Source organism: Hakea prostrata, chromosome 8, assembly GCF_041222555.1.
Source record: "Hakea prostrata isolate BN-2017 chromosome 8, UWA_Hpros_2, whole genome shotgun sequence".
Classification (NCBI taxonomy): domain Eukaryota; kingdom Viridiplantae; phylum Streptophyta; class Magnoliopsida; order Proteales; family Proteaceae; genus Hakea; species Hakea prostrata.
In genome coordinates, this window is record NC_142607.1 from 1,683,790 (window position 1) to 1,710,698 (window position 26,909).

The following is a 26,909-nucleotide window of genomic DNA, read 5'->3' on the forward strand; positions in this document are numbered from 1 at the left end:
GTGGCTGCATTGCTAGGTAGCATTTCATACTCTCATTAATTATTTAATTAATTAGCCATTATATTTATTTATTACCAAAAAAAAGTAATTTAATTTTGTTCTTCCAGAAAGAAGCTGCTTATTTTTGTGAAATTACCATCTATTACGAGGTTACATACGACTTGCTTGCGCCTAACCCTAATTACGTAGTATACCAATTTTGACCCAAAAGAAATGTAGTAGACCAGTCAAAGGTCTTTTCTGTGATGGGAGAAGTGATGATGATGTGGAACTCTATGCTACAAGGACAGGTAATGGCTTCCCAACCTTTTCCTTTATTAAATCTAATAATTTTATGGATGACAATTTTCGTTTTTAGAATCTAAACGAAAACGCTTCCAATCCTATTAAACCAAATGTCGATACAGTGAAGGAATATTCTTTAGTTCAGATGGGGAAAGTATATTCTTCACCAAGAAAAAAAAAACATTAAAGTTTTTTTTCCTCCAAAAATAAAGTATATTAAAGTAAGTGTTTAAGGAACATTTTAGAGACTCAAGATATGAGAAAGGACAGATGTCAATTTGACATAGATAACTTTTTCCTATCAATGCAGGATCAGTACATAGTAACAAGTAACAACTCATGCTTTTTAATGAAGAAGTTTATGGGTTCTGCGTAAAAATCCAACTTTCTCCCCAAAAAAATTGATTTCAAAATGTCATCTATATTATATTAAAGGTGTGTTTGTTAGAGAAAATAATATGGGGTGGACGAAAGTGAGTGAGTAAAATACAATTTTTAGTAAAACCCCAAAACATGAGTTGTTTGAATTTTTAGTAGGATTTTGTGGAAAATTTAGGGGAATAATGAATGAGAGACCTACATTTTCAATTTTTTTACAAAACCCTTTTTATTTCACTTTATGTTGTCTTATCCTTGGGGTGTCAACGGTTCAGGCTGGACTGGTTTCGGATTGAGCCTAACGATTTCAGGCTGAAAAACACTCAATCCAAAGACTACCCATTAGCAAAATATCGGTTTCAAGTCTGATTCGGTTTGGTGCAGCGTGGATTCGAGTTGACTAATGGTTTGGGTTCAGACTGACTAATTGAATGCGGTCATATATTCTAGCCATGTACCAAAATACAATGGAAAATGGAAAATCTTTGCATGTTTCACATTATTGACCATATTAGGTTCCTACTCATCATGTTCAACCCAAACCATTAAGCAAAAGAGGGAGGACAATCATGAGCGGTAAGTTGGAAATTGACACCCTTATCTTACCCCCACTACTAGTGGCCCCTACTTGTTAATTTGTTCTACAACTTTTTATCTTGCAAACAAACGAAAGGTTAATAGATAATATCCTATCATTTGTTGTTAAAGTCATTTTTCCAGTCAGCCGCCTTGTTGCTCTCGTAACTCCCTCCCAACATGGCTAAAATGCATGTGGCATTGCGAGACAAACATCCCCATAATGTCATTGATTAGCTTATCATGTCTTACCTAACTTCAATTGGTTGGTTCTAGTAGTAAGCATGTTTCCCTAAAAGACAATTTCAACCTGCAGAGACCATGCACCCATGTCTAGTGCTCACCTCAACGGTTCAACACCTCCTTTATGGCCAACAGTTCAGCTTCTAGAACCTAAGAGAAAGGAATGTGTTTTGCAAACTGTCCCCTTAAGTTTCCTTCTTGATATCTAAGAATTATTGTGAGTTGAGTGTATTATCCTCACATTTTTAACGAATCATCAATGTTGCATTTATACCAACCTTGCTATAGGCATCTCCATTTGGAAACAACTTTGTCCTTGACAGTACTATTCATGGGATTACTACAGGTCTCCCAAGCATTCTTGATGGCATTGTAGAGATCATCAATTATGGCCACACTATTCTCTGGTATGTAATAGTTTTATTTGCATGTACCTCTATTTCTCCAGCCCCACATGGAAGAGGGAAGAGGCAAGCAAAATTCATAAATTGAATGTTCTTATATGGCAAATGTTGTACTTCCCTCACATGCTCTTCACCTTACATTTAGGAGGGGGCTCACATTTGAATTATGATAAGGTGAACCACAAGTGTTCCACTTAAATATGTGATATACGAGTTTGAGGGCTGAGATGAGAACAATTGAATGGAGGATCTCAACTTTTGAGTTGCTACCACCAAGATCAAAGACGATGATGTTCTATCTACTAGGAGTGGAAGCTTTCTCTTTTAACTCATAACCAACTGCAATAACATTGTGATCATTGATAAATGATAGTCCCCTTTATATTAAGCATTTGTATTTGCTATTGGAAATCACAAGACGGGCATAAAATATAAGACTATAGAATTAACAAAATAAAACTTATATGATTCATTGGAACACATATACCTATAGAAGTTAAAGAAGAAATCGATAATATCACCATGCATCCTTATGTTGCAGAAAAAATAATGTAATAACAACAACAACAACAACAACTTGAACAGGGTGAGTTGAGGCATATAGATCGATACTTTTTCTTAAGATATTTGAACACCTCTTATCGTGCATACTAGGTTTGACTTCGGCGTCCTCACCTCCAAACTACAACAACTCATTAGTCTTAACAACATGCACTCTAAATGAATTTACTTACAAAGAACGTTCGAATATAGTACTCTCAAACCCATTGACAAAATACACACGCTTCAATAGAAAACAAGAGACTGATATCAGTCTTAAAATTGTTAGAGTCATTAGTGATCAGATCTTTTCTTTATGTAGAAGAGGAAGAGAGTCTGTTTGTTTGTGGGAAGCAAGTAAACAACTGCAAGATTGGCTCCTGCTTTGATTGACGAAGACTATACGACCGTAAAATGTGGCAAAAAAATAATTGTAGAATTTTAAATATTTACCTATCCAGCCATGAGGTAAATTAGCAGCTACTAATCAAAATGATAGTCTCACTTTATCTTTTATGGCTGTCAGGCAGGCAGGCAGCTAACCACGTGAAGGGTGAGGGGCCTATTTGTAAAGTCTGCTTTTTGAAGGGCCGTATGGGTATCGCGACTGTAGGTTTGAATGGGAGGGGCCAGGGGCGTAGAAAACTCAAAAAATAACACGACGGCATTCGATGGGGTTCGTTTTGCATTGTTTGTACCGGAATCCAAGAAAGGGAATGAATCGGGTCGGACCGCTGGTTAATTTATCGGAGTCTGATCTAAATCCGCTTTTCAACGCATGTTCCGTTGTTCGTGCCCTTCTCTTTCGAATTCGAAGATTTTCATTTCCCGCGGTGACGCCGTCTAATACAATTTGACTTTTAACTTAAAAAGGGGTAAACGAAAACAAGCTCTCTTCTTCTGATTCTCAGACTGAATTAGAAGATGCTTACAGAAGAAACTGAGGATGAACCAACTGACTATGCCATCGACGAGAATGGGTTTCCCTCTCTTCCGCTAGTTTCGGAAGAAGGAGAAGAAGAAACGAGACATGGTAATGAAGTTGAAGATCCATCAGTTGGAACTTCAAAAGGGGAATTCGCCTCCGATTTCTATCGCAGCGGAACAGACTGGTCATGCTTGGTGGACAGGAATCCCCGTGAACAAAAAAGGCTTAAGCAAGCAGACCTGTTCCAGGTGTGGGGTTTAAAGAAAACAACTGAATCGAATGTCGGATCTAAGGTATCGGCTTTGCCTTCGAGGAAGAACACTACGACGCCCTCGGTCTACATCGAGCGGGTCTACGACCGGATGAATTCGAAAGCTCCTTCTTTTGGGAAGATGAGAAAAAAGGTTGGCGATAATAGCCAGCGTAATTGCCCCTTCTACAAGAAAATACCCGGTGAGTTTGCCCTTCAAATTTCGGTCTAGGTTCACTTCTCCTTCTGAATGTTGGGGTTGAGCTTGAAATTCTTCTAAGAATTATTCATCGAGCTAACGGATCCATCTGGAAATGATTATATTACGAATTGCCTTTTCTTTTTGGGGTAGGCCGCTAATTTGCATATATTGCCTGTGCTTGAGCCCTAAATTTGATGGGGTTTACACTTGGTCGTCTCCCTGTATATCACTTCAATTATTTCGTCAGCTCAAGTTACATACTTATATGTCTTCTTCAAATTCTTTTGTGGTGTTAAACAATCTATATTTATAAAATGCAATACGGAAAGGAGATTAATCTGACAATTTCCTCAACGAAACAAAATAAAGTCATATTTGTATTATTTATTCAAATTTTAACATCACAAATGGTGTTACACACTTTAAACTCCTGTGTGGCAGAGGTACATAATGAACACAAAAATGATAATTAACATTTTTTTTTTTAGTTTAGATTTAGATAAGAAAGTTCCCACATTTCTCAACTCAATTGGGTCTTTGTTCATCTAAACGTGCTCGGCTACATGAATCCTTATCCTTTTTCAACTATTTTAAAATTCATTGTTTGTTGTCAATGAAGGCTGTTTATATATTTTCCTAGAACTTCTTCCCCATTCATTTAGTTACATGCCCCTTCAGCTAGCAGGCACAAAACAAATTCAGATTCTCATCTGCAATCTGAAATCTTCTCTCAGAACACAGACAAAAAATTCGAAAACTATCTACAAGATATAACACCTAACTAGCAACACAAAACCATGCTTTATGACTTTGTGATTGTTGGAGGCAGTTTTAGTTGCCACAGCTGCTAGATGTTATATTTTTTCAGAAAACAAAAATTCTCCCCAACAAGATGCCCATATGTCATACTGAATTTAGTTAAGTCCATCCAGCATAGACACTGCCTATTTAAGTGCTAGCGGATGTAAAGAAATCTAAAAATTTTCTGGGTAGAAGCATCAAAATTAAAGCGTTAGGTCCTGAAAGAAGACCTCACATCAAACACACTGCTAATTAATGTGCATAATTGCTTGACTCTCATGACCTTGACTTCTTTTCTAAGATGGTTTTGTCCTATTTGACAAAGCTGGCTCAATGGCATGCTCGTGCTTTTTCAAGTGAGATGTCCATCCCATATATATCATTGCTATTGATAAAAGCAGGATCAAATGGAAATGGTTTACCTTTTGTTTTGACTATCTAATTATATTGGGATAGACATTTACAAACTATCAAAGCTAATAGATATTGAATTTTATTGAGAGAAGGACAAAAAAGTTCCTCTCTTTTTTGCACTAGGACTCTACTCCTATTTCATATTGGAGTCTTGGATTACCTCTTTTATTTATTTTCTACTTTGTTTTTATCCCATTTCAGTTCTAGATTGGTTCTGCTATTCCTTCTTGTTTTTATTTTTCTTTACCTACCATAAGTAGGAGTTTGGATCAGCTCCCCGACGGGGAAGCACATACTGCTCCCTTGACACTTCTCCACCACACATTTGGTGTGGGGCCCAAGTTTGAATACTAATAAAATAGTTCAGAGGTGGGGCCCTCAATGGGTAAGGGGGATTCTATAAAGCAACAGTGTTAGCAGGATGTAAGCAAATATTGATCACATCCTCTTCATAAAAAAGACAGGTATTCAGGATACCATTCTAATTGTCTATGTTTAAGATATAGTTTTGATAAGCAATGATGGTGAAGAAATATAGAAGCTGAAAAAAATCATGAGTCATAAATTTGAAATAAAGGATTTAGGAAAATTAAGATACCTTATAGGGATTGAAGTTGGTCATTCAATCAAAGGCATATTTCTGTCCCAAAGAAAGTATGTCTAGACTTGCTCTCTGAAACAGGCTTATTTGGTTGGCATCGAGTTATAGTCCTCTAGAAGTTGCTACCCCACTCTAGGATAAAGAAGGGAACCTGTTGATAAAGGACACCATCAGTGACTAGTGGGAAAGCTAGTCTACCTATCTCACGCATGACTTGACATTATTGCTTTAGTCAGTACTGCAAAGTCAGTTCATGCGCGATCCATATTGTAGTCATATATCAGTCATCTTCTAAATTCTTCATTATCAGCAATCAGATCTAGGCAAAGATGTTCTCCTATCCCCACATGAGCGTTTTCATATTGAAGCCTACACTAATGTAGATTGAGGAGGTTCACATGATTGAAAATCCACGTTACAATATTGTACTTTTGTTAGAGGGAATTTGGTTACTAGCAAAACAAGAAGCAAAATGTTGTTGCAACAAGGTCCAGTATTGAAGCAGAATTCAAGTTATGGCGTAAGGGGTTTGTGAGTTATTATGGTTAGGTGGGTTACCATAAAGATCTTGCATGTCAGTGCCCTTTCCTATGATGCTTCATTGTAACAACAAAGCAGCTATAAACAATGCCAATAATCCAATACAACAAGATAGGACAAAGCATATGGAGATTGATAGGCATTTTATAAAAAGAAAAGTCGGAATGTAGCATAATTTGTATGCTATTTTTGAAGTCTGAAGATCAAGCAACATATGTCTTCTACCAAGGGTTACTTGGACGAGTGTTTCATCCATTTTGAACCAAGTTGGGCATGTGTGATACCTACGCCCAACTTGAGGGGAAGTGTTGAGAGAAGGCCAAAAAAGTCCCTTCGATTTAGTGCTAGGACTAAGAGAGATCATCCCTCTTCTATTTGCACTAGGAGTCCCATCCTACTTCGTATTGAAGTCTTCGATACCTTCTTTTGTTTATTTGCTATCTTGTTTCTATTTCCTATTCCAGTTCTAGACTGGTTTTCTATTCCTTTTTGTATTTATATTTCTTTTTCTACTCAAAGTAGAATTGCCCAAATTGTGAACTATAAATTCCCCATTGGGGGCTATCAATAAATTAGACACTCTCTGGGCATTCAACTCTCATCTTTGCTAGAAATGTGTATGACGATAAAATGACAAAAGAAATATGTAATGAAATCCGAACTCAACCTGCCAGATAACTAAGAGAATGAAGGGAAGGGTAGAGAAGAAAACTGTAGATTGAGACAGCAATCTGGAAATCCAACATTACCATACAAACAAACACCAGTCCCATTGTAGTGGTATATGGGACCACCATCTACAGCAACCAAAATAACATGCACTCTAGAAGAACATTTTCAAGGAGACCTTTATGGCATACACAATATATATGCTTGTATTAAATATATTAGTATTAAGACATAGAATTCCATAGAACCCAACCCAAATGCCTGATACCTTTATAGACTCTGATCTGTCAATTTTAGCCATCTAAATGGATTTAACGTCGTATAATGGCAAGCATTCCTGCAGATGAGGATGATCTCTTGATGTTTCAATTTATAAAAACTGTTGGTCACATGTACTATGCACATGCATGTAAAATTGGTCTTCTATTTTTCTTGAAGATTTTTTCTGCTCTTTTTTTTTTTTTTTGGGTTGTGGAAAGTAAGAGTGAGATCTCTAAGTGTGGGTAACTAGGGGTGCTATGCTTAAGAGGATGGGAGAGAAAAGATCCATCAAGCCCAAGGGGTTGTAGTTTTTAAACCAGTTTGTTGCTATGGTTTTTTGGAACTTTTAATTCACTATTCTCATCATTTGCTTTCATCTCTCCTGTAGTATGGATTTATTGAATGAAGGTTTGGTTTCCCAGGAAAATTAAGAAGGTGGTGGGTTCTCTTATTTAATATAATAGATTATTTATTAGCTTTATTGGTCAAATTGTGCTGGTTACTGTAGTCAAACTCATATTTATAGAGTTGACAAGTTAAGCAATGGTTTGGTTAAAGTTGTGAGTTATGAACCTCTGGGATTTCACTTTGAAGGCAAACAAGTTTTCAGCCAGCACCACATTTTATTTAACAAGGTGTCCTTATTGTGTTTTTTATTTTTACTTATTTTTTTGGATGAATAAAGTCAATAAATTATCATTAACAAAAATCCTAAAGGGGAAGAGAAAAAAATATACAAGTGAGGAGAGAAATGGGAGGGGGAGGGGGTGCAGGGGGGCAGCCTGCCATCAACTAGGAGGTTGCAATGGGAAGCCTAAACCTTTGTTAACACACAACAAGCCTATCCCTTGGGGTATCCAGAAGTAGGGGATGGGGGTGCAACTAGAGCCTAAAAGAGACATCAAAGAAGATAGCTTTCCAAATCAAGTCCAAAGGCCTAAAGTTAGAGGTCTATCTCCTAAGGATTCATTCCCATCAATGATAGATGGCATATCCAAAACTAACTTACCAACAAGGTCACAAAGATAATATCTAATGAACGGAAGCAAAAAATACTAGAGTAGATAGAATGACAGGGACGAAGAAGGATCTCAAAATCTACACCCAATCCCAAGCAAACCCAAATGAGTGTCTAGAAGGTGGCCAAATGGAGGACATGGCTTTTCCGCTTCGAATTGCCAGAAAGGGGCAAATAAAGAAAAGGTGATCCACCTATTCTCAATTGCTCCAGCAGAGGATGGAATTAGGGTTTGTTGGGACGTGGTGGCGAATAAGGGAAGATTGAGCGGGGAGGTAAAGGGTGAGGGTTCTCCAAAGAGTGAAGACATGGCCTTTGAATAGAACTAAGGGAGACCAAGTGACAATTTGGCTAGGGTTCGAGAGAGGTTCCTAGTAGAGGAAGTGGTGAATGCCCCACAGAGGTGGGAAGCCAAATAACATGGTCATTGGGGATGGGGAGGTGGCCCAAACCTGTGTGAGACTCGAAGGGGAGGGGAAGGTGGGACCACGAACCATTAGAGATGAAAGCTGAGAGGGGGGTTGACTTGGGGATACTAGAGGTGTTGACCAAACGAGGACCAAAGTGGTTGTAAAGGATAACCAAATGATGCTAAGGGCCAAGCCAAAAGGAAGCAAAGGAACCATTAGAGATCAAGATGGAGGTTGTAGAGAGCAAGGGGTTTGAGGAGGAGAAGCTTCCTCCAGATCCAGTCACCTAGCAGAGGTTTGAGGGAGAGAGACAATTCAAATGGAGTAAATTTTCGAGAGATAAGAAGATACCCAAGTTGAGCTAGATGGAGTCTTGTTTGGAGGATGTTTTGTAGATAAGCTTCAGAAAGCTGGCATTATTATAGCTTGGAACATGTTGGATTCCTAAGCCTCCTTCGGGTTGAGGAAGACAGATGTACAACTAGTGATGGGGTGGAGAGAGTGGGAGAACTCTTGGCCCGTCTATAGGAAGGCACTAACAAACTCCATAGGTCTGAAGTGGCCTTAGGAATAGGGAAGATGCTGCACCAGTAAATGTAGGAGGACGATAGGACTCATTTGATTAGAACTATCCTACCAGCAAAGGAGAAGAGTTTGCCCTTCCGGAATTGGAGTTTCACTCGGATGTGATCAATCAGTAGGGTAAAATGATGGTTAGTGAGCCTTCGAGGTTGAAAAGTAGTGTTTAGCTTGGTAGCTTGAACTTTTACTTGTTTGTAAAGAGAAAAATAAACAAAAATTGGTATTCATCACGAAACAAAATAAAAAGAGAAAAAAAATGAAAGACTCCATACTATCATTTTGGTATTTTGTATTATTTTTAGAGTTTGATTATGTATCTAACTACTCTAAATGTTGGTATGCTTTCAGGAACCCCATTCACTGTTGACGCATTCCGTTATGGTCTTATTGATGGATGCTCAGCATACTTCCTTAGCCACTTCCACCATGATCATTATGGTGGGTTGAGCAAGGGATGGTCACATGGGCCCATCTACTGTACTCCTCTCACTGCTCGCCTTGTAAGAATGTGTCTATTAGTGGATCCACTGTAAGTACTCTGTTGTCTGTACCTAATGCTTCCCTTAAGAAATATGTTGCAAATAGTTCCTGTTTGTCTTAAAATTGATTTAATTTTTTGTATTACTTGGAATGCAATATAACTGTGGAACTTTGCATTATGGCATGGGAGGGATACAATTCTGTCCTGTTGTTTATTTGAGTGCTAGAATGCAAGTAATATTGTAGTCATTTATCACCACTTAGTTCAGGAAAAAAATGTAATTCACTGAAGTTGCCAACTTCTGCATCCATTGTTTGCAGATTGATCTGTCCTTTGGAACCGGAAGCAGAACATGTTATTGAAGGCATCAAAGTGACAATGCTGGATGCTAATCATTGTCCTGGTGCAGCACTTATTCATTTTCGTCTGGAAGATGGACGTACTTATTTGCACACTGGAGACTTCAGGGCCTGTAGGTCAATGCAGTTGCATCCGCTTCTTGCGAACCATCGAATTAATGTCCTTTACCTGGACACCACTTATTGCAGCCCAAAATACAGGTAATACTTCCTCTGGAGCCTTGTGACTTCAATTTAACACTTCATTATTTGTTTCATTTTTCTTCTTTCCAGTTATATGGCTGGATTTTCTCTCAATTCAGGTTCCCCTCTAAGGAAGATGTTCTGGATTTTGTTGTAATGATAACTAAAAAGAGTCTCATGAAGCAGCCGAAAACCCTTATTGTTGTCGGAGCATACAGTATTGGGAAAGAGTGTGTTTATCTTGCTATTTCAAAGGCATTAGGGGTATGCTGAATAACATTCATTCTATTTTTGTGCTTGATGAGCTCTCCATGTCATTGGGAGTCGTGCAATTTACATTTTATGGGAGTATGTTTACTTTTGTGGAGAATGCTCTTTAAGGATCCTTTCTCATATTATGCATTCATACTTAGCTCGATAATTGTGTTTATAGAAGTTGGCTTGGCCTGGTGATGACTGTTGTTCAAGAAGGCCAGATTCACTAATAAACTAAACATGGCAACTGCTATTGAATATTTACAAATTTAAACACAATGCTTTAATTAGGCTGAGACAGTTTTCTTTTGGACTATGAAATGCTTGTGCTTGCTCTTTAGGTTCTGTAAGCACTTGACTTCACTAAGGCAACTGAACATTTTAACATTTTTTTTTTGGCATTTGGAAGACTGAGTCTATCTTCATTATACATGTTGATCAGGTTGATATTATTTAAGAAGTCCATTACTTTGTTAATTGTTGCAGCTTTCTAGATCTTTTATTTCGGATATTGTTTAAAGTTATTCTGAAACTCCAAACTGATTTCCCTCCCTTGAAAAAAATGAAATGTGATATGGTACCAATATTGATAAGATCTTTAAGGTTAAACATAAGGGCATACTAACCAATGTTGGGATTTGTTTAGGTCAAGATATATGCAAATTCTTCAAGGAGGCGGGTTCTGAAGTCATTTGATTGGCCTGATTTGTCTGGGCAACTCTGTTTACACGGGGAAGAGACCCCTCTTCATATTCTACCTATGTCATCGCTAAGGCCTGAGGTGTTATTTTTTTTTAAATTCCTTTTTGTTATTGACTCAGTGATTTGATTGGTACAATATAACCTACTGATTTTTTGCTTCTAGATTTTGGAGCAATACTTAGTGACCTACATGCATCAATATACAGCAGTTTTGGCATTTAGGCCAACAGGTAACCAGAATATATAATTATATAGTGTTGCTGTCTATCCAACCCTCTTGATCTTGATAAATTCTCTCTTGATGGATGGAGCTTCAATTAGTCCTAATGCATTTTATTTCCTTTAAATATAAGAAGCTAAATAAGTGCAATGCTAAAGTTGTTTGATTTGTAATCCCAACTCACGTTCTTAATTTATTATCCTAAAGGCTGGACATACTCAGAGGCTACCGGGAAACAGCTGAATCTAATAAGACCACGTTCAAGTGGCAATGTCACAATTTATGGTAAGTTAATTTTATAATTCTAGTTCTGTTGCTGAAAGGTTACCGGTTGAAGTCAAATGCATTGCACACAGGTTGCAATGTGATTCCATGGTTTGATGCATATTGATACGGTTTGGTTGTTATTATTATAAAAAAGGACACGTGTTGAATTGCATCAAAATGTATTTGCCAATACATTACAATACTTGATATGAGATGATATGTATCTTAAGATCACCTGATTGATATGATACTCGGTACGATACTTTAAATCTTTCCTATGATTTGTAGTTTTGTAAATTACAAACTCCATACCTATGATCCGAATACTAGCTACATTTTTAAGAGCTTATGATATTTGAACTGTGAATTTATGATCTCCACCACCACCATATCATATGTAATTCGTATGTATTTCAATCCCCATGAGATAGCTCTTTCCATGATGATGAAGACCCTTTTGTTGCCATTGTCATCAGGAGTCCCATATAGTGAGCACTCCAGCTTCTTGGAACTCAAGGAATTTGTGCAGGTACTGATGATATTTTTTTTTCTTCTTCTTCTTCTGTTTTGTTGGGATCACATTCAGATAATCTATGGCTCCTATGATATCCTCTTCCTCTCCTGAGTGTGTGAACCCTATATCCATGTTGTGCAGCATGTGGCAACTAATATTCTTGTTATTTTTCCAGTTCTTCAAGCCAGACAAGATAATCCCCACGGTTAATGTAGGCAATGCTGCTCACCGAAATCAGATGCAGTCCCACTTTCGAGAATGGTTGAAAGCCTGACGCTGTAAAGTACAAAAGTTGATTGTAATAAGCTGGAATGGACTCAATTCCAACTCCCAAGATACCATTGTTTACTAAATGGTGATGTTTGAACGTGTGATAACTCACACTCTCTTGTGAGATAGTCCATTGTTTTACTCCCAAAAAAATTGAAATGTAGGCACAAAGAATATTCTCACAAATAATTTTAAAATATGTTGTTGTTGGAAAGCTTTATTTATTTTATTTTTTTATTTTACAAATTAACATGTGAAATGATATGATTCACCGGCAAAAGTTACGCAGCACCCCACTACCCCAGCAAATTCCAGATTCACCTGTGTTAGAAAACTGTGTTAAAAAAGAAAAAAATGTGTTAAAGAGTTAAAAGATAACTAAATGGGCAAGAAAATAAAGCTTGTGACTTTTCTTCTCATCAAGTTTGACTACAGTGGAATTTTCCATACTTCACCGAGTAATGAGTACTCTTTTTGTTTTGTTTTTTCTTATACGGGTAGGAGAGAGTGGGGTTGAGATAAAAAAGTTGCACTGACGAGTTAAAAAAAAGTTGAGGAGACTCCTCATCCCGTCAGACGACAGGGAAACTGTAACTCTGGTTGCCACAGAGAGCAAAAACAGGAAAAAGAGAAACTATAAACTCTAGGCAAATGGTTAATGGTTAATGGTTAATGGTGGAACGGTGGAAGTGACTTTTCTTTACCCACATAGTGATAGTGTGTGAGAGAAAAAAAAAAAAAAAGAAAAAAGAAGAGAGTTAATATTTTGGTTTTTGCCACGTAAACAATAATAGAGGATTGTTTCCGTTTCATGTAAACAAACAAAATCAGATTTTGATGTTTTTGGTCGGTGGCAGGCAGTACAGCCCAGAGGCATTCGAAAATCGAAGGGCTTGACCACTCCCACTCCCACTCCGGCTCTCCCAGTTCCTCTGGGGGGTCCGGGTCCGGCGTGCCCACTCTCCGTGTTTGTTTGTTTGTGTGTGTTTTTGATTTTCCAAAATAAGAGGAACAGCTAAAACCTTGTCTGATTCCTCTCTCATCGTCTCTCTCTGCCCGTGAATTGTGATTCCCGCCTTCTTTTTCACCTCGTTGCCCCTCCTGTGCTGTAGCCTGTAACTCTGTAAGTATGTAGTTCTCTTACTCTTCTTGATCTTAAAAGCGACGGCCATCGTGTTTTAAACGGTCATATCGGATTCGTTCCATCAAATTTTCTCCATTTCGCTGTCTCATCTGAAAATTACAGCGGATAAAGAGAAGGGGGCCCATTTTGTGTCACAGGAAGGAAGTAGGAACAGGAGGAATATACAGATTATTTGCTCTGGAAAAGGTTATATACTTATATGTATAAGTATTTTCTTAATCCTTAAAAAAATTAATCTTTAATTGGTGAGAAGAAGGGAAAAAAAGGTTTACTTATTAGTTATTACTTACTATGTTTAACAATTCCGACATATTTCGTCCACGTTGGCCATCGCCGTCGCCATCGCCATCACATCCCATCCGATCCGCTCTTCTTGAAAACTCGCCTTCGCTTTCCCGTTCCGCCCTCATCCTTCTTCTTCCATCTCCTTCTCTACTCACCAAAAATTCTCTCTTTCCGGTGAGTTCAGACCCAGATAGAAACCCAAACCAAGTCGTCGTCGTCGTCGTCGTCGTCGTCGTCGTCGTCGTCGATCCATGCACCATCACAGCTCCGCCTCCTCCTTCTCTCCTTAGAAGTCGAAACTCTGAAAGCTTTGTTTCGATTCTCTCTACCCTCTCCTTTAAGGCTTTAACCCATCCCTTGTTCCGGGTAATGATGATAACAATAGTAGCACACCCCTGAGCTTCTGTGTTTTTCTTCCTATTCTTCCTCTTCTTCTTCTTCTTCTTCACATTCTTCCTTATTTTTGTTGCATTGCTATCTAGCCTCCTTTCTTCCATACGAGGAAGGAAGCACTTCTTTTTGGTTTATCCACATTTTCTTTTCCTTAACCCCTCAAAAGAAATCTAAAATTTCCCTCCTTTGGGGTTTAAAAAAAGTTTCTTAGATTTTTCGGAGCATTACAACCTTATTATGAGGGGAACTAGGAACACTTTTCTTCTCCACCGATTTCAATAAAATTGTTCTCTGATGACGTTCCTCTTCATTTCGTTGCAGATCGCGAGGTTAGAGGTTAATGTCTTGCCCATGCTGAGGGTTGGTGTCTCCTGTGCCCAGATCTGATCAGGATGCAAGGAAAGATATACACCCCTCCTCCACCGACCTCAACTCTCCGATTCCAACCGGCGGATCATTGACTCTAATGGCCCATCTAAGCAAGTCTATCAAGTCTGGAAAGGAAGCAACGTAAGCTTCCTTGCATCCTTCCAATCTTGTTATAAACATATTTGACATGCTTCTTGTTTAAAATTTTGAACCTTTCTCTCAAAGCCTGCTTCCGATGTTCTCGGATTTTGTCATCAGCTGGTGCATCCATGCATTAACTGCATTGGGAAGTTAATTCACTGAAATAATTGGATGTTTACTCGGAAAGCAATGTAATGTTTTGGGCAACTTTTATTCAGTAAGAAGCCGTTCTATAATAAATGCAGGGAATAAAAATCGCTCATACTTTTCAATCGAAGAATCAAAGCCTTTTGCAAGCAGTGATAGAATAACAATACAAAACGTGGCAGAAAGACTGAACGAATGCTTGCCAAATGCAAATATTCTTTTGAGTGGGCATTTCAAATCCCATACTTGCTTACTTCATGTTTTGATTTCCTCCCTATGCCTAAAGCATTCCAGATGGACTGAAATGCATCAGCGGTCCTGAGATCTATCTTCCATGTAATATATGTGATGTCATCAGGCTTTGCATCTCCAACATTGCCTTTTTTGTTTCTTTAATGGTGTTATCTGAGGCAAATTGACTTACGTCCCACCTCTCCATTTAGGTTGGCATTGCCAGTGGTACTGGAACTTAATTCTCCATGATGGCCTTGGATTCAATTCAGTTTGTTTTCTTTCAACTATTAATTGTTAATTTATCCCATTAATAAAAATTAATGATTTTACCCCAAGTTAACTGATCCTTTGGTTTTTCATAATATATCAATAACATTTAAAAGTATTCTACTAGAACTGGTGGCTATTTGCTTTTTTCAGTTGCCATCCGTTAGTCTTCTTTTGCTGAGGGAGTTCAGAAAATATGAGTTTCTCCTCTAGTTGTTAAAAATTATCCTCACGTACTGTGACCTATATCTTGCAACCAAGGCAATAAAACTGACCAATATACTAATATTTCCTGTCCAAGGTACTATCTTCTACTAGCTTCTCCCTTTGTTTTCTTTCTGAATAATGAACCTCTAGCTTCATTATTTGTCCTCCTGAATTCGCCCTTCCTTTTGTCTTTCAAATTTCTGGTTTCTTTACTAAGCGGGTTAGATTTTATATTCTTCAATTCTACAATTTTATTTTTGTAATCTAATCCTCCCTCCATCACACATGGACTGATAGATCGTCTGGTTTGGGGTTCCAATGTCCCAGTTGGTCAATCCATTAGCAATTAAATGCTTTGAAATCTTCCAACTTCTGCCTGTTACCTTGAGCATGTAATGCTAAATAATGCTACCACTACATTAGGGTTGTGGAGAGGAATAAGAATTTAATGTGGTGTTAGACAATCTATGAAGGATAATTTTTGGAATCTGGGATAAGGGACAGTTTTGTTTGGTCAAGAATAGCTTCTTTCCTACTTGACAATATAGATAAATTCTGGTTGATGATAACGTCTCATAGTTCAACTGAAAATAATCTTGTTTTGTATTCTCATGATTCTGATCTAATGAACTTGCATACATTGTCTAGTCTCCCTAATTGTGGAAAAAGAACCCCATATTTTTTAAGCCTTCTTCACTTCAGTACTAGCTCAAAAGAAACTGATCCCCTCCCTTTTTCTTTTGAAACATTTTGCAGAGATTCTTTCTTGGAGGCAGACTTATGTTCGGTCCAGATTTTAGATCACTGTTTCTTACAGTATTTCTAATTGTAGCTCCAGTGATCTTCTTTGGTGCTTTTGTTGCTCAAAGGCTGGTTACTGAGTTTTCACACCATCTTGGCGGTCTCATAGTAGCTATTTCTGCTGTCTTCACAGTATATGTAAGTCTCTCTTCTCAATATATTTCCACTTAAGAGTAGCTTAAAGCTTTGCTCTAATTTTGGTTCTCATAACTTTATTTCTCCCTTATGGTTGTAACTTTTTTAACCTACCTTGGTGATATTATAAATATTATGCTACATTTGATGAGATTCCACATATTAGCTTAACAAGTTCCTAAGAGTTAAGAATCCAGGCGCAGAAGACTGATTCTGATGATTTGTTTATCTCATGCCAGAATCACTCTGTGAATCTGAGAAGTATCTTGTGGCTTGCTTCTGGGATCAGATTGGTCTCATAATCTCATGTTAGATTCCAGATTGGGGTGATAGAATCTGACCCAAGTAAAATGTGGAACCACCGGATTTTATTCTAGTCCAGAATTTAGGATCTAGAATTCATCCTTAATGTCCAAGGGCCAACATTTGCTTCATTCTTGATCATTTAAAAGTCTATGGTCATCCAGTAAATATACATACCTGAACTCATGGCATTTGGATGACATTGACTAAACAGTAAGAATATTGAATATGGAAATTTTTTTGTCGCAATTGTTGAAATGATCATCTAACGTTGCTAGATTCACTCCATCCCAGTGAATGTCCTTGCAGCTGGACTGCTTGATCTGAACATGTTTTTGGATTTGCAAGTTTCAATTGATGTCATTCATGGATGGTTACTTGTGTTCTGAACCTTTGTATGCATTAACCCAAGATCCTGATCCCATTAACTACCCACCAGGCGGAGGGCAACAGCTGCGATTTCGTGAATATTACAATTATGAGACATCATTTGGTATCTTTGGCTGAATATAGAGACTTCCTTGGCTGATTGTTTAAAGTGGTTTATTGATGCTGCTGTTTTGTGAACTTGCAGATCATCGTTCTTCTGTTGCTTACATCTGGAAGAGATCCTGGAATAATCCCTAGAAATCCTCACCCTCCTGAGCTGGAAGATGAAGGTTGTGGCAACAATGTATCCACAGGCTGGGCAGGAAATCAGCGTGGTGTTCCAAGTATTCCCGCCACAAAAGATGTCCTTGTCAATGGGATGGTGGTCAAGGTCAAGTACTGCCAGACATGCATGTTATATCGACCACCACGATGCTCTCATTGTTCTATTTGCAATAACTGTGTTGAACGCTTTGATCACCACTGCCCTTGGGTAGGGCAATGTATTGGGATGGTATGCTCCAATCTAAGCATATTCTTTGAAATTTGAGTTCTGGCCTTTACATGCTCGTGCAAGTTGGTTTGGGATGCAATAGGTTTTTCAGATCTTGGTTTGCTCATTTGTTTCAAACCATGGTTAGTCTACTTTTAACTCTAAAAAAGAACTTTAGATACATGCTGAAGTGGTAGATTGTTTAGTTACTTTCATGCACCTAACATGCACAAAATTATTTTTAGGATAGACTGGTAGTATTGCATGCAAAAGTTTCTGGTTTTTGTGCATTTGATTGGAATACTTCATGCAAAATTTTCTGGGTTTATAGTGCATTTGATTGGAAATGCTGGGTGAAGCAAACTTGTGAAACATAGATCCTTTGGAAATGTGAAAAAGCTAATAATCCCACTGGTGGATCACTCAACAACTCAGCCTTATCCCAGTTACATGGTGTCCGGTACATGTGTCCTTTCAAAACTAAGCAGGAAGTTGAGATCCGCACATAGGGAAAAGAGAGTATGAGGACTGAAGGATACCAATGGAGATGTGAAATTAGTAAAAGTGAAATGTAAAATGAAAAATGGAAGTAAAAGGAAAGAGGATAGCTGAAGGAATCAGGAAAATCTTATGGGTTGTCGACAATGTGGATCCTTACTCTTCAAAAGGTTCTTTTTCAGGTCATACTGGGCAAACGTTCCACACTAAGCATGTCTTTCTTCTAACCTCACCTATGGTCATTTTAGGCCTGCCTCTAGCTCTTTTAGCTCCTTTAATTGGAATCAGATCACTCCTTACCGGGGGTATTTCTGGGCTTCCATTGCACATAACCTAACCACCTTGACAACAAAGTTTGTAGTTGATCAGGGCAACTACCACATCAGCTTTAGTTTGTTCATTTGTCACTATATTCTTCCTAGTGTTTCTGCTTGTCCATCTTAACATCCTCATCTTTGCAATCTCGTTTCATGATATGACTCTTCTGGACTGCTCACCATTTTGCCCAATACATCATAGAAAGTCAGACTACAGTCCTATAGAACTTTCCTCTAAGCTTTAAAGGGATGTGCCAGTTACACAATACTCTAGTCGCACTTCTCCATTTCATTCATCCCTCGTTAGTTCTTCGTGGAATATCATTGTCAAGGGCATGGTTGGGAAGGGAAATCCTCCTTGGACTTGACGTTAGCGCTAATCTCGTGAGGATAATTAGGGACAATTAAGTCCATCTTCTCTTCTCTTTCTTCTTCTATTAGGACTCCTTTGAGTCTCTGTTCATCCTTCTCCTTTCCCTTTCTGATTTGGTTTTCCTTCGATTGTAAAATTTTAAATATCCCATTGTTGCGAGTAGACAATTTGATTTGTGCTTTTGAGAAGCCTAGATGGTATCAGAGTCATCTACTATCTGATCCAGAGAATCCTCAAGTCTCCATCGCTGACTTCTCTCCATTGTTTGCTGAAGTGTTCTGCCTTCATTCTTCTTGAGTTCTTCTCAGATTTAAGAGCAGCACCATGAGATCTATTCTGAAGAGGTGCTGCTGTTCATCACCTCATTCATATATTGAAGGTTGAAGGATTCTCTCAGATTTGCCAAAGTTGTTTGTGACATTCACTTACTATAAGGATTGACCAATACTTGAAGAATCAATAACTTTGGAGGGTCACCCACTGGTAGATCTGATTTTTTGTTGCATCAATTTCATCACAGATGAATGCTGTTTTTTTTTTCTTCCTGAAATTTTAATTGTAACCTGTTTTTTTTAATGGAAAATACATTTGAAAAGACAGTTTAATCAAACACCAAATCATTCATTATTGACGGATCAATAAGAATGACCATCAGCTCCTTGCTCTTACAATCTTGGATGGAACAAATTTTCGATGTGGTTAAGATCTGCCTACTTTACCGTTACTGGCCATAGCCTTCGAGGACATATTATTGGCAGACCACCACCGCCTAGCCCACTACTAGATCAATGGCTTGTACACGACTCTCTGGTGATGGCTTTTTTTATTTGTTCCATGAAACCTGAATTTCATCAGACCTTCAATTTATTGGACACTGCAGCGAGGATCTAGACTGCTGCCAAACGGACTTACGGTAAGGTAGGGAACAGGGCCTACATTTATGAACAAGTTCATGGAACTAGAAAAAGGAAGATGTCAGTCTCCAAAAACTATAATACACTCAGTGCCATATGGCAAAAAATTAATCACTATAGTACCTTTCAGTCGACAGCCACTGATGATATTGCAGCTTATAAGAAGCACCATGATGAGATTCGTTAATGTGATTTCTTGGCTGTTCTTAATGTGGAATATGACCTCATTAGAGTGCAAGTTCTCAGCTGAGACCCTTCCCAACTCTTAAAGAATCATATGCCTTCGTCCATGCTGAGTTGTACAGCTTGCTTGCTCCCATCTTCTGTGCCTGACAGATCAGCCCTTCATATTCAAACTTGGTGTAATATAGAAACTACATGTTTGAAATTACATGGAAAGCCTGTAGACAAACGAAAAGCTGCATGTGGAAAGACTCAAGCCAATCAAACTGCAACTGTTCCATCCTCATCTGATGATACAGTTTTTGGGTTATCTATTGAAGAATTACAAGCTCTCTAGTGGTTATTACAGGGTGCCCCACTACTTCCAACCCTCTATATCTACTTCTGCTACTTCTGGTCATCATTAGGCTCATGCAGGTGTGTGAACCTTGGGTATATGTGCCTTTGCTATATTCACATCATGCACTATAGACTTGAGGACCTACAGATCACATGATAGGTTCTTTTGATCAGCTTCATCAATATATTCCCCTTTCTGGAAAGATACGGTTAGCGTAGCCAACGGATCCTCTTCCTCCTGTTTTTGTGAAAGGGTTCATTTGTTGCTTTCCTACTCTTACATTATCTTCATTTTGCTTATTCCCTTGTTTTCTACTAAACTACTCTGTTAGTAGCCTCACTAGAGATCTGAATTGGAAAGTAACCTTTTTTGCCTTCCAAATGTGTTATATAGGATTTGGTGATAGAGAGGATAATTGGTGGATACAGTAAGATGCACAGTGATCTCTATATGCTTGACAGTTTGCTGTCCCTTCCTGCATCAAAATCTTCACCAGCTCCAGCTACTCAGATTCATTTGGCTACCTCTAAGATTCAGTTCTTCATCCGCACCTTGGTCACCCTCCTATCAAGACATTAGTTTCTCTTTTTCATTTGGTTCAGCACTGTAAATTTGTAATAGGGATAAGTTCTTATTTGAGGCATGTATTTTTGCACTACAAACTTGTTGGGGTTATTCCCCTTCTAATAAAAAAAGTAATTTTCTTGAATTCCCGGAATGGAGGGCAACCTTGGTGTTCCTAAGCTTGTGGGCAAAGACAACAAGAGGGAGGGAGTGGCAGTGGACCAGCTGAGTCCTGGCGGCTTGGATAATAGAGAGAAAAGAGGGGCTGGAGGACCACATGTCAAAGAATTTGAAGGGATTGAAGGGCTTGGACCAAAGGAGGGGAGATCTAGGAGGTGGAGGTGGCAGGGGGAGTGGTCTGAGAGAGGGGGGGGGGGGGGACAAATGGGCATGGGATGTTGGGAAGGGAGAGAGCCAAATATCATTAGCTAAAAAGTGATCAAGTTTGGAGGCAATATGGTCTGCTCCAATTCTATGGTTTTGCCAAGTTAGAGGGTGGCCGAACCATCGAAGATCAAAGAGATCCGCGTCATCAATCCAAGAGTTGAAGGCTTTGACTACCACTGGGTCCGGTGGACAGCCTCCAACCCTCTCATGCAGGAAACGAACAATATTGAAGTCACCACTAATACCCCAAGGGTGCCCCATTGTGGAGGAGGAGATAGAGTGGAGGGCAGCCCAAAGCGGGGCATGGTCAGAGGTACAATTGTACCCATAAATAATGGTGAGGAAGGAGGGGTCGAGGATGGAGATAAGTGGAAGTGCATGAGTTGGGGAGAGGAAAACAGGAGAGAGGGTTGGAATTTAGCCGGGTCCCAAAGAATCCAAATGCGACCATTAGGAGAAAGATTGGAATTAGAGAGGAAAGGTCCAGGAAGGGGCAATTGAAATCCGACGAGGCATTGTCACTATGGACGTGAGTTTCAAGAAGGGCACAAAAGAAAGCTTTTGAGTCACGGAGAATGTGTTTGATTTCAGCTTGTTTAGTAAGGGAATTGAGGCCCCTTACATTCCAAATGAGGATGTTAGTCATTTAAACAATTGGGGGGGGGGGGGGGGGGTGCATCAAAGAAACTATTGGGGAATGGAGCATCAATATGCAAAATTAAATTAACCAACTGGCCTTCACATAAAGAGGGGGAGGGAGTCTCACACAAGGAGGAACCCAAAGGGAAAGGGGGCTCAAAAATGTTGGGGTCAATTGTGGAACTTGAACTAGGGGAAGCATGTTCAATAAAATGGTCTGGTTTAGGTAGAGGGTTTTCAAAGATGGGTTTAAGGGGCCTTGAAATTGGTTTTAGGTGGGTGAAAGGGAGGTGGGTAGTAAGGCTAATGGGAGTGATTTGGTTTGGTGGGCCTAAATTTGGTTGGTTCGGAGGCCTCGAGACGGCTAAAAGAGGTTGCATATTAGGACAAGAGAGGGTTAAGTGGTTTGGGCCAAGTTGTGGCTGAGGCCCAAAAGGGGGTAAAGGTGGGTGAATAATGGGCTTATAATTGGAAGCCGAGAGCACTTGAGAGGTAGGGGCAAACTCGGTGGGCCCATCCTTGTGTCCAAGAGGGTTAGATAAGAAGGGCGGGTTATAAGGTTTCAAACAACATATGGGAGAGAGAGGTAGGTTAGAAGCAGGGATATGCGTAGATGGATGGCTAGAAGAGGAAGGTTGCTGGAGGCCAGAGATCAAAGCGACAACTTGACTTGTAAGAGAAGGGAAAAGTACCTGGTTAGCTCGAGGGATCTGATCCTCAGGGATTTGCGGCAACCAAGAGGTAGCAAGCCGGCTGTCAGTAGTTGTGGGAGGAGCGACGACCTTGGGAAGAGCTGAAACATTGACGTTTGACTGTAGTTAGTCAGGCATTGAGGTTGCAAGCGTGTCAGAGGGCATCCATGCCAATGGCTTGTTCCTTTTCCTTTTCTTCGGTAGGTTTTTGCAGAGGGAGGACTTATTGGAGAAATAGCAACGGTAGCATCGGCGGTGATGAGGTCCAATCTGTCAAGCAAAGAGCTTGGGATAGACGAGCTTTCCAGCAGCATACAATCTTTAGGAGGCCTCAAGATCTTTAGCAGTGAGAACTTCCAGCAGTAGAGATGATTGAACATCAGAATGGAGGGTAGTTGGTACAGGCGGCAGCGACAGAATTCCAGTAGTGGAAACATGGTTCATCAGCATTCTATTTTAGGCCTGAGCTTCATGACCGAAAGTCGAGCAGGAGACACATTTGGAAGTAATCCAATCGTACCCAATGATTTGGTCATAGTGCAGACCAAAATCATCCTCAATGGAGATGCAGGGAGGAAGTGGCTTAGTAGTAGGCACATCTACACAGATGCGAGCATAGGAGATGTGCTCCAATTTAAGAGTCTTCAGATAAGAATGTAGAGGATGACCAACAGCAGAGCCAAATACGACTAAGGCATTCTTGGTTCCAAAACTCCAGGGGGAGACCAAGGAGGTTGATCCACAGGGGAAGGGATCTGAAGTCGACCCTGTGGAGAGGCATGGATGGCTTCCAGGATTTGGTGAAGATAGGGGATTTACCAACAAACCAAGGAGAACCTTTGAGAGCTTTGTTCTTACACTCAGCAGAGGAGAATTTGAACAAAAAGATACTAGAGTCAATCACAAAAGTTTCCATTGCTCCAAGTGAATTCCATTGCTTGGAAAGAGAGGCTTTGACAATGCCGAGGGGAGGGCAAGGGCCAAGGAGTTGACCAAGGATAGCCAGATTCAGTAGCTGAAGAGGAACAATGGACCAGGGGGACAGGGTCATCGGATGTGGGAGAGATATATGAGAGGTTACAATTGGGGGCGGAGGGGGAAAAGAGGGAGTTCTAGGTTATAGGGGTGGGAGAGGGATTGATGGGGGAGGATGGGGAGGGGTTGTTGGGGGAGTAAGAGGTAGAGGGGGGAGGAGAAACAATAGAGGTCATCGGAGAAGGGTTTTCCGGATCATTTGAGAACGTAGGGTTTCTTTTTATTTTCAATTACTGGGATTCTTACTTGCTTGGTAGTTTGAGGTTTAGCTTGGCTGGCACTCCTTGTTGGATGGGTTGCTCCTATACTCGACTGTTGATAAAAGCTGTAATCAGAACATCTAGGGAAATTAATTTCTGTTTTACACTTTGACTTGATATTACTGTTGTAGTTAGTATGGTCAACCAAATTTTGCATGGTTCACACTCTATTCATATGGTTGCTGTTCATATTTTTCATTACTTAAAATTGCCCTGGGTAATGGAGTACTGTCATTTCCACATTATCATTTTCATGTTGAGGCCTACATTGCTTCAGACTGAGGATCACATGATTGAAAAGTCCACTTTAGAGTATTGTATTTTTATTGGTGGAAATAATCCTTTAGCACACTAAGAAATAGAATGTTATTGCAAGATCCAATGCCGAAGTAGAGTTTCGGGCTATCGTCAGAGGATTTGTGAGTCTTACGGCTACATGATCTACTTAAAGACCTTGGTCTTCCAGTTTCTCTTCCTATGATGCTCTATTGTGATCCCAAATTAGCTATAAGCATTCCGCACAACCTAGTAGAACATGATACAACAAAACGTATGGAGATTGATAGGCTCTTCATCAAAGAAAAGTTAGTAAGTGGAGTAATCTGTATACCATTTGTGAAGTCTAGAGAATATATTCACTAGGGGAGGCTTGGACACGTGTGCCATCCTATTCTATTCAAGTTGGGCATGTATGACATTTATGCACCAACTTTAGGGGAAATGTTGACAAGGGCATATTTGGGAAGGAAAAATCCTTGTCTAGAATGATGCTAGCTAGCACTAGCGCTAATCCCGAGGAGAATAATTATCATAGTTGTCAAGGCAATGCCCAGGCGTCCTGATCCTTCTTTGGGTCAAGGCCTACTAGGGTCCCCTTGGTATATAGACTCCCTCCAGCTGTACTTGTGTGCATTGAGGCATAAATCCAAGATCACACTCCGTAGCTAGCAATAACCTTACAATCCTTAAACAACATCTGTTCTACCCATATAGTTAGGATTGGACTGGTGTGAATCCTACTTTTGTAGGTATCTAAGTGTTCCTCTCTTTTAAAATTGGAAGGGTTAACAATGTATGGATCATAGGCTATTGCAATTGAGGTCCGCTCCTCATTCCTCTCCCTAACCCCATAGCCTCCATGTACACCTGTGTAGGCTTTACAAATAATTTGGTTATGTAGTTTGAGAAATTGGGATACCTATGGTTATATGGTTAAAGATACAAACAGTTATTTCATATTGAATGATTGTGCAAGTTGATATGGACTTGTTCACCCTTTCCTGTTGAGTAGGGATCTCATTATTCAAAATCATGTTGGGTTAGTCCTAGTTCTACAGGTTGTTATTTTAGACGTTTTTTGTTCTTTCGTCAGACTCAAACTGTTGGTTCAATTCTTCATTCTATGCAGAGGAATTACCGGTACTTTTTCATGTTCGTGTCCTCGACAACACTGCTGTGCCTATATGTTTTTGCATTCTGCTGGGTAAACATCAGGAAAATCATGGAAGTTTATAATTGTAATCTTTGGAGAGCTTTTCTGAAATCCCCTGTTTCAGGCGTCCTCATATTATACACGTTCATAGCTGCTTGGTTTGTTGGAGGGCTGACAGCATTTCATGTTTACTTAATTTGCACCAACCAGGTTTCTTCCTCTTGTCACCCTTCACAAGCATCTGCCATTCTTACTGGTTTCCTTAATTTGACTAAAGTTTTCCTCTTGTTTATGCAGACAACTTATGAAAATTTCAGATATCGGTATGACAGGAAGATGAATCCGCATAATCTTGGATGGGCTTGGAATGTGAGGGAGGTCCTCTTCTCTAGGATTCCCAGCTCTAAAAACAATTTCAGGGCCAAAGTGAAAGAGGATTCATCTTCAGCCTTTATGACATCACTCTCAATTGGACATGCCATGAGCCCAGAGATGCCAAAAAGAAGTTTTGATGTAGAGATGGGTGGGAAGCGTCAGGCTGTTGCTGCAGAAGAGTTTGAAGATATACAGAATCAAATTGAGAGAGTAACTGAATTAGAGAGATGTGGTACTCAACCAAGACATACCTCCTGGGTTCAAAAAGGCAACTGGGAAATCACGCCTGAGTTACATGCATTGTCTGCAGAGTTTGGAATGCAACATGGCTTAACAGATAGAGAAAAGGTCTATGAGGGCCATTGAGGTGATTGTATAGAAATACCATATTTGACTGCAACGGGGTCATCTTCTTTGGATTTAATATATAACTGATTGCCTGATACAAGAAGGTTTGCCTTGATTAGGATGGAATGTTGGGTTTCGTGCCCTCTTCATTTTTCTGGGTGGGGAGGGTCTCTCCACCTAATTTGTACACCGGAACTGTTTATTGTACAAGGGGGAGAGTTGATGGATGCATCATGTCTTGTATGTAGTGTAGATGTTCTATCATTTCCTCTGGCCAGATTCTCTATTTCTGATCTGAAGCAAATCAAGGATTTGAGGACTGACCATTCTTACCACCCACTTAACAGGGGTGAGGAATGACTGCTCTTGTACGTGGACTCAGTTGATCATCTGTGAATACTCTGGTCTTAGTAATTTTCTTTTTCCTTCTTTGGGTGCAAATGACTGGTTATGTTGTATGTGGAGTCAGTTGATCATCTGTGAATACTTGGTCTTGTAATTTTTTTTTGGGTGCAAACTCTGTTCTTGTAATTTAATGTAAGAGATGCATCTTTCTGGTTCAGTACGTTTTAAAGAATTTTTACTATTCGTTTCTGAAAACAGGAATAGAGCCCCTAATCAGCTAGAACAGGGTCCCAAACGAATACCCAGGCAGTGTTGCGTTGGAAATGCCACCGGCTGCCTACCTCATCTCATCTGAAACTACCAAAATCAACCCATCCACACCCTCCCCCACCCCACAGGAAAGGGGGAAAATAGAAAAAACCAAATAAAAAAAAAGAAAAATGAAACCCATAAACAAATTAGCCCAGCCCTCTGTCATTAATTGCATTTTCATGCCAATTTTTCAGAAAATCAATCTGGTCAATTTTTTTTTTCATACACGTTTAAACAAATAGATAACATAGAAA

General features: G+C 39.5%; 1 protein-coding gene and 1 pseudogene across 2 annotated transcripts; both read left to right on the plus strand.

The window, feature by feature from the left end:
- The first annotated feature begins 3,234 nt into the window (after positions 1–3,234).
- SNM1 (DNA repair metallo-beta-lactamase family protein) lies at positions 3,235–12,650 on the plus strand. The gene is made up of 9 exons (XM_089167382.1): positions 3,235–3,807; positions 9,451–9,631; positions 9,904–10,143; positions 10,245–10,389; positions 11,027–11,161; positions 11,246–11,312; positions 11,510–11,587; positions 12,046–12,098; positions 12,259–12,650. Exons 1-9 carry the CDS (start codon positions 3,351–3,353, stop codon positions 12,355–12,357), a joined length of 1,455 nt encoding a protein of 484 aa, XP_089023508.1. The 5' UTR covers positions 3,235–3,350; the 3' UTR covers positions 12,358–12,650.
- A 1,174-nt stretch (positions 12,651–13,824) lies between these two features.
- On the plus strand, positions 13,825–26,802 carry LOC149006184 (putative protein S-acyltransferase 7; annotated as a pseudogene). The gene is made up of 6 exons (XR_016175021.1): positions 13,825–14,148; positions 14,497–14,685; positions 16,297–16,479; positions 17,354–17,662; positions 25,252–25,485; positions 25,573–26,802. The product of XR_016175021.1 is annotated as a putative protein S-acyltransferase 7 (transcript).
- Positions 26,803–26,909: the final 107 nt, after the last annotated feature.

Bases quoted from the DNA above. Each gene is read 5' to 3' on its own strand.
- SNM1 (XM_089167382.1), top strand. From the start codon at position 3,351: ATGCTTACAGAAGAAACTGAGGATGAACCAACTGACTATGCCATCGAC. The intron at 10,390-11,026 runs GTATGCTGAATA...GGATTTGTTTAG, and splicing joins CTATTTCAAAGGCATTAGGG to GTCAAGATATATGCAAATTC. The intron at 11,162-11,245 runs GTGTTATTTTTT...TTTTGCTTCTAG, and splicing joins TGTCATCGCTAAGGCCTGAG to ATTTTGGAGCAATACTTAGT.